Here is an 8317-nt window from a genome sequence, read left to right on the forward strand (position 1 = left end):
GACGAGTGGGAAGAAGACGATGGACACCTCAGAGTCAACAGAGGGATTCCGCAGAACATGCCAGTTCAAGTCCTTATTCGGGTTTACATCGTCTCTGTAAGTGCTGCTGTGCTCTGTTGTGTTCTGGTCTCCTTGTTGTCTGACTACTGTATTCTTCATTGCGCTGTCCCTGAAGGCATCAAACCTGCACCCAGCTGACCCGGACGGAAAGGCGGACCCTTATGTTGTTGTTCAGCTCGGCAAGAATGAAATCAAAGACCGCGACAACTACATCCCGAAACAGCTGAACCCTGTCTTTGGAAGGTTGCGGTCACCCCTTGACAGTTTTGTCATCAAAAGTACCCACCAGTTGATTTGTTCTGTCTTCCTCTAGGTCATTTGAGATTCAGGCGACATTTCCTCAGGAGTCTCTACTGTCAGTGCTCATCTATGACTATGACATGGTGGGAGGGGACGACCTGATAGGGGAGACCCGGATTGACTTGGAGAACCGCTTCTACAGCCGACACCGAGCCACCTGCGGACTGCCTACTGAGTACAGCCTGTGAGTAGTAACGACCCCATCCTACTGTTCCAGTTGGGTTCAGCTTGTCACAGTATGGTTTTGAACAGTAAAACCTTATCAAGTTTGTGATTTTAGCATAAGAAAAGGTTTAGAGATACGTTTGGGGGCTAGGGTTAGGTGAGGTGACAATTTACACATTTACCAATCAATATAATGCAGAGGGTCTAGCTCCATCCTTAAGATCAGGGATCACCATTTTTTTTCTTGGGCACTGATTTAATGTGAAGGGCTACTAGTTTGATACACACTTCTGAACTAATGAATTAGCTCAAATTACCTGTAATTATTAATTAATTAATCTCAATCTATAGTATGTGAAGACACTGACACATTTCAGTGATTCCTCACAATAATCAACAATGATTTAACAAGGTAAGAAACAGATATCAATAAGCAACAATTTATTTCTATAAATCTCTTAAAGTGATTGTCAATTCTACTTCCCCTGATGAGCCCTTCTTTAGGAACTATACCACAAATAGTAACCCAAGTGACAGGTGCTGAAAACTGAAGCGTTTTATGGTATACATATTTTGGTACCCACCATCCATCCATTTTCTTTACCACTTAGTCTCACTAGGGTCGCGGGCTGCTGGAGCCTATCCCAGCTATCTTCGGGCGGGAGGCGGGGTACAACCAGAACTGGTCGCCAGCCAATCGCAGGGCACATAGAAACAAACAACCACTCGCACTCACATTCACACTTACGGGCAATTTAGAGTTAACCACTGTGCTGTTATTTTGGTACCCTCCACAACAACAAAAAGTAGAGAATTGTATTTTCTCAAACCAAACTGAACCACTTGATAACTTTTCCTGCAGCTTCTTTTTAAGAAAGCACATGATTGATGATTGTCACATTTGTGAGTGAGGTTGTACTGTAGATATAGAGTATGAAAGCCACCAATGTACCACTGTCAGGCTCAATCTGTCTGCATCATTATGCAGCAAGTCCATATGTGACGTTATGTCACATATGGAATATTGTGTGAATATTCTCAAATAGCAAAAAGCGTGTTCAGCCGAACTTGACAACGTCCTGTCTGTGCTTGCTGATGGTGTGCCCCAGTGAAGGTTATAATGCCTGGAGAGACTGTCTGAAGCCATCTGAGCTGCTGTCGAAGCTGTGCAGAGAAAATGACGTGGATGGTCCTCACTTCAGACCAGGATGTATCACTGTGGCCAACAAAGTCTTCACTGGCAAGACTCTCTTTATGCATGAAGGTGGGCACCGCAGTTCCTGTTATCGAGTATGATCCCAACTCCAAAGGATGATCCTCATGTGTGCATACGTACCAGACGAGGAACCGATGGAGTCCTATGAGCACTTGTCTCTGAAGATTCTGCATCGTTGGGCTGAGATCCTGGACATGGGGTGCAAACTGGTACCAGAACACATCGAGACCCGGACGCTGTTTCACAAAGCTCGGCCTGGAATGGATCAGGTATGACTGAGTATCTAAACATCAGAGGTACAAAAGTATCACACGAAATAGTAATAATAATAATCATAATAATAATCATAACTTTATTTGGATGGCACCTTTAGAAACACGTTCATAAAGTGCTTTGACAGACAGAATAAAACACAGTACACACCAAACATCACGATCGTATATCAGGAAAAACAAAACGGTGAAGCTCCAGGCAATGAAACCCCAAGCAATGCAAAAAACTCACCTTGCCCAACTGAGACGGTTAGACGTAGAATGAAAAGATACGCACCCCGGAACAGGTGGGTGCCATGGTTGGGTATAAAAGGAGCTTCCCTGAATTGCTCAGTCATTCACAAACAAAGATGGGGCGAGGTTCACCTCTTTGTGAAAAAGTGCGTAAGCAAATGGTCAAACAGTTTAAGCACAATGTTCCTCAACGTACAATTGCAAGGAATTTAGGGATTTCATCATCTACGGTCCATAATATCATCAAAAGGTTCAGAGAATCTGGAGAAATCACTGCATGTAAGCGGCAAGGCCGAAAACCAACATTGAATGCCCGTGACCTTCGATCCCTCAGGCGGCACTGCATCAAAAACCGACATCAATGTGTAAAGGATATCACCACATGGGCTGAGGAACACTTCAGAAAGCCCATGTCTGTAAATACAGTTCGGTGCTACATCTGTAAGTGCAACTTGGAACTCTACTATGCAAAGCAAAAGTCATTTATCAACAGCACCCAGACAGGCATTCTTGGTTGATGTACAGCTTCAGTCCGGGGTCTCCGTTGTCGTATTTTACGCTTCATAATGCACCACATATTTTCAATGGGAGACAGGTCTGGACTGCAGGCAGGCCAGTCTAGTACCCGCACTCTTTTACTACGAAGCCACGCTGTTGTTAACACGTGCAGAATGTGGTTTGGCATTGTCTTGCTGAAATAAGCAGGGGCGTCCATAAAAAAGACGTTGCTTGGATGGCAGCATATGTTTCTCCAAAACCTGTACGTACCTTTCAGCATTAATGGTGCCTTCACAGATGTGTAAGTTACCCATGCCATTGGCACTAACACAGCCCAATACCATCACTAATGCTGGCTTTTGAACTTTGTGTCCATAACAGTCCGGATGGTTCTTTTCCTCTTTGGCCCGGAGGACAAGATGTCCACAATTTCCAAAAACAATTTGAAATGTGGATTCGTCGGACCACAGAACACTTTTCCACTTTGCATCAGTCCATCTTAGACATCTTTAGAGAAGCCGGCGGCGTTTCTGGGTGGTGTTGATAAATGGCTTTTGCTTTGCATAGTAGAGTTTCAAGTTGCAGTTACGGATGTAGCGCCAAACTATATTTACTGACATTGGTTTTCTGAAGTGTTCCTGCGCCCATGTGGTGATATCCTTTACACATTTATGTCAATTTTTGATGCAGTGCCGCCTGAGGGATCGAAGGTCACGGGCATTCAATGTTGGTTTTTCGGCCTTTCCGCTTACATGCAGTGATTTCTCCAGATTCTCTGAACCTTTTGATGATATTATGCACTGTAGCTTAAAACCCTAAATTCCTTGCAATTGTACGTTGAGGAACATTGTCGTTAAACTGTTTGAATATTTTCTCCTGCACTTGTTCACAAAGAGCTGAACCTCACCCTATCTTTGCTTGTGAATGACTGAGAAATTCAGGGAAGCTCCTTTTATACCCAATCATGACACCCACCTGTTACCAATTAACCTGGTCACCTATGGGATGGTCCAAACAGGTGTTTGATGAGCAATCCTCAACTTTCTCAGTATTTTTTGCCACCTGTCCCAGCTTTGCTGGAACGTGCGGCAGCCATAAAATTCTAAGTTAATTATTATTTGCTAAAAATAATAAAGTTTACCTGTTTGAACATTAAATATCTTGTCTTTGTAGTGTATTCAATGAAATATAGGTTGAACATGATTTGCAAATCATTGTATTCTGTTTTTATTTGTTTAACACAACGTCCCAACTTCATTGGAATTGGGGTTGTATTAAAATCGGACGGTTCAAGGTTGGATTCCTTTAAAAGAGGTTGGATCACCCCCGCCCCCCCAAAAAAATAAAAAGAAGAGGGGACTACACTCTCTGCTAAAGAAATATTAATGATAGATAAAATGATGAAACCAACAGTGTTAAAAGCCTCTAAGAAATTTTGTGGGGATGGAGTCCAGACTGCATGAAGTTGGTTTCATTTGTAGCACCAACTCTGATAAAAGGGGAAGGGACACTGGCTTGAAATTATTAAAATGACAATGAATGGTCCTATTTGTGTTAATTATACTGTCTGGGGATGTGACGCTTTGCCTGATATCCCTAACTTGAAGGCGTTTTGTCTTTCAGCAATGTGCACTGAAGGCAGAACAAGGCCCGGTTTTGTGAATTTCATTGCATAAATATGGAGTTACATGGATTGTGTGTGGGTTGGTGGGTGCATGCGTGCGCAGGGTCAAGTTCAGATGTGGGTGGACATGTTTCCAATGGACCTACCTCATCCCGGACCTGCAGTGGATATTTCCCCTCGCAAACCCAAAGGGTGAGGCAAGCGTGTTGAACTGCACCTGAAGGCAGTTCAGGTGGACAGGATGTCAATACTGAGCGTGTGGTTGCAGGTATGAACTGCGCGTCATCATCTGGAACACTGAGGATGTCATTCTGGAGGACAGCAACTTCCTGACTGGTCAAAAGTCCAGTGATATTTACATCAAAGGGTAATATTTGTAATATTGTTATCGTTTCATGTAGGCATGTCACTACAGTAAACCATTCGTCTCATCTGTAGCTGGCTGAAAGGTTTGGAGGACGACCGCCAGGAGACAGACGTCCACTACAACTCTTTGACTGGGGAAGGAAACTTCAACTGGCGCTTTGTTTTCCCTTTCAGCTACTTGCCTGCTGAGAAGGTGATTGGAGTAGCTGTTTGAAACCCTTGCCTGTTAAAAGCTGGCCTTTTTTCACCTTTTTCGGGTTCTGTTGTGGATTAATGGCACTAAAAGATATTGCTCCAAAGCACTAATTAGCAGCAACCAACAGACGGCACAAATAATCCAAGACTGTGTTCCAAGTTATTCGGAAATTTCTCTTTTTGTCCATTTTCCTAAATAGTCCATACGATTTACAGTGAATAAATCGATTAAAGATTTGTGTGTGTGTGCAAAATTAGTGAAAATACAGTGTACCTATTTATTTTGCACAACCTTTAAAAAACAAAAACAAATGGGTTATAAAGAACTGCAAAGATCAATTTAGTTTCTGTCAATACAAGTAGAATGGTGGTTATGGTGACCAGATATCCAGCGCAACATTTAAAGTTGCCTTCTTGATCAGTTCACATTTTTTGTAAAGTTGTAGCAAATTTGAATTAACAGTTTGACTTTACTTGGCAAAATTGTATGTCTTAAAAAAACACAGCTACTACTAATATCGACTGTTTCCATGATTGACATATAAAACACATTTGAACAATTTGTTTGCACTTGTTCAGTGTAAAGTTGGGGCCTTGGGTATGGTAAGCCGCTTGAGCGTATACTATCCTACGAGTGCGCTGAATTGTCGCTGAATTTAGTCTTCAATTAACTGTAAGCATACGGGACAATATACGGTAACCCAAAGAGCATACTAGTTCATGGATATTAAGTAAATGCCTTTTACTTTGATTACATGCAGGGTCAATTTTGATTGTGATTACACGTTTTTGTCAAGGAGATTTTTATTTGTTTTCGTATTTTTCTTATTATACCATAGGTAGTGGTGGTGAAGAAGCGAGACAGCATTTTCTCCCTGGACAAAACCGAACAGAAGTTGCCCGCCATCCTCAGTCTTCAGGTGTGGGACTTTGAGACGCTCTCCTCCGACGACTTCCTCGGTAAGTCACGGCACGTCAGCGTAACTTCAAATTGTCGTCTTTTAACCTGCGTTTACATGCACGTGCTCAGGCACAGTGGAGTTAGACCTCCACGGGTTCCCACGCGGAGCAAAGACTGCCAAATCGTGCAAGGTGGACGTCTTCACGGATGGGATGGAGAGGATCTCCATCTTCCAGCAGAAGAGGTCCAGAGGATGGTGGCCTGTCAGCAAGTCTGGAGAGCTGACGGTATGCTAACCTCGCAATGTTGGACCTGGAGGAGTCCCCTGAAGGACCGAGAACCAACCTGGATAAATCCCAAAAGGTGAGTAGATTTGTTGACAGATGTCGCCCAATGACCTCACCAGGGGAAAGTGGAGGCGGAGTTCCACCTTGTGACAGCTGAAGAGGCTGAGAAAAACCCAGTGGGCCGAGCCCGCAAGGAACCGGATCCGCTACCCAAACCCAAGTAAGACTGGGTCAGAATCTTGTAGTTCCTGTTACTTAGCTAACATTCATGCATAACAGTGAACCCCTGTTATTCATGGGGAATGGGGACCATGCCCTGTCGCAAATAGAGAAAATCCACAAATAAATTACTCCCTGCCAAAAGATTTGCAATTGCCTTTACATGCCACAAGATGGGAGCAAAACATTTATGTCTAATTGAAACTCCTTCAACATACTTCCTTGATGCAAGGCTGCCACAAGATGGTGCAAAACCAATACTGTTCTTCAAAAATAGTGATTAGGTGAAAAAAATCAGTTTGCGCAGGTCAGATTATCCGCCCGTTTAACAAAGTTAATTAAGAGAAAATATTGGTACATTTAAGAATCCTTTTTAAGGCCACTCGAAGTCCATCTTTGCTGCCTAAATAGGCTGCCTTAGAAATGGCAGGAGTTTGGTGTGAGACCCTTTTGCTTCTTAGCAGCAAGCACTAGAAAGTGCAATTAATTTAAGATCTAGTTTGCTGCCTAAATGGGCTACCATAAAAATACCTTTTAAATACTTTTTAAGGCCGCTCAACAAATGTAGGACTGCCCATTCACTAACGATAATGCCACGTTACAAAGATTTCTTAACGCTAATCTACCCTTTGGGTCAAATCATTATTTTGTGCAAGTGCTACAAAGTTTGCTTACACTAAGGCTGTACCAGGTGAAATTTGACCCATGTCTACTAAAATTCACCAGTATGGGTTTAATCAGGGGAAATTGTGGTAATCTTGAGACTATGAAAGAGTAAAACAGCTTGCGAATGACGGTACATAACCGAGGCGGGACCAAGTCAGTCTCAAGGGTTTGCCCACAAGTTGAGTCTCAAGTCGGATCAAAAATGAACCAGAACATACACCGGGTTTACATGATGACTTAGAAATTAGAAACAAAGTAACGGCACTGGTTTGGTATGAGACAGTAAAGAAACATTAATACATTCCAAACAAGACCTTGACATCGTCCGATATTCCTTGTGTGCCCTGCTCCCCAGCCGTCCCGACACCTCCTTCTCGTGGTTCGTGAACCCCTTCAAGTGTTTCTTCCACCTGGTGTGGCGGAACTACAAGAAGTACATCATCATCGCTCTGGTGCTACTCGTCACGGCGCTCTTCCTGGCCCTGTTGCTCTATACGCTACCGGGCGCTATCTCCCAAAAGATAGTGAATGGATAACACAGTACATGCATACAAAGCTATAAGGTATCATTTGCATTTACATTCATTCTTAATTAGGATCCACTTATTTGTCTGTAACCCACACAGGGTGTAAATAATTCAAGCCTAACTAGTTTTCTGTCTATTTGGGCTGTAATAGACAGACTGCTTATACTTCTTTAAAATCATAGACATCACCCCGGTTCAAATGCCAAGGTTTTTTTGTTGAAGAATTGGGATCAAGATCAATTATTTCAAAACCTTTTCCACCTATAACCTGTACAACTCACTTCAATCGTTTTAGGAGGGGAATTAAAAATAAATAATGTGGTTGCACAAGTGTGCAGACAGTCATAATTGGGGATGTGGCTGTGTTCAGAATTTACCTTTCACATTCAAACTCATGTTAAATGAGTCAGCACACAGCTGTGACCCTCAATAGGATAAGCAGTGTAGAGAATGGATGGATAGTTAAGTCTGCAGTTATGAGAGTGTGTAGACTTGTGCAACCAAATTATCTAATTTGTCCAATTTTACTCACACACAAGATTTGTTTTGCTGAGTTCATATAATACGGTAATTTATAATGGTAGTAAAAGTTTTGAAACTATCACTCATTTTTTTCCCCACAAAAACCTGGCGTTTGAACAGGGGTGTGAATTTCTGATGTAGTTGGACTTTGGTTTAAACATGGCAGTTCATGTTTTATTGTTAGAATTATGATTTACCTGTGGTCATTTCTGTCATCATAAATGAACATTAAAATAAATAAATATTAAGAAGCTCTTTGAATAGC

The 8317-nt window shown here is 42.4% G+C and overlaps 1 protein-coding gene across 1 annotated transcript in view; it reads left to right on the top strand.

Moving 5' to 3' along the window:
• The window catches only part of fer1l6 (fer-1 like family member 6), a 37696-nt gene extending 29453 nt beyond the window's left edge, over positions 1-8243 (top strand). Inside the window, exons 34-45 of the mRNA XM_061691625.1 lie at positions 1-96; positions 176-303; positions 374-544; positions 1635-1789; positions 1865-2010; positions 4473-4561; positions 4638-4736; positions 4808-4928; positions 5770-5890; positions 5961-6118; positions 6238-6338; positions 7359-8243. The exon at positions 1-96 is cut by the window's left edge and continues 39 nt beyond it. Coding sequence (XP_061547609.1) covers positions 1-96; positions 176-303; positions 374-544; positions 1635-1789; positions 1865-2010; positions 4473-4561; positions 4638-4736; positions 4808-4928; positions 5770-5890; positions 5961-6118; positions 6238-6338; positions 7359-7539 — 1566 coding nt within the window. The 3' untranslated portion in view covers positions 7540-8243. The remainder of the gene's footprint in view (positions 97-175; positions 304-373; positions 545-1634; positions 1790-1864; positions 2011-4472; positions 4562-4637; positions 4737-4807; positions 4929-5769; positions 5891-5960; positions 6119-6237; positions 6339-7358) is intronic.
• Positions 8244-8317: the final 74 nt, after the last annotated feature.

Source organism: Phycodurus eques, chromosome 12, assembly GCF_024500275.1.
Source record: "Phycodurus eques isolate BA_2022a chromosome 12, UOR_Pequ_1.1, whole genome shotgun sequence".
Taxonomy (NCBI): domain Eukaryota; kingdom Metazoa; phylum Chordata; class Actinopteri; order Syngnathiformes; family Syngnathidae; genus Phycodurus; species Phycodurus eques.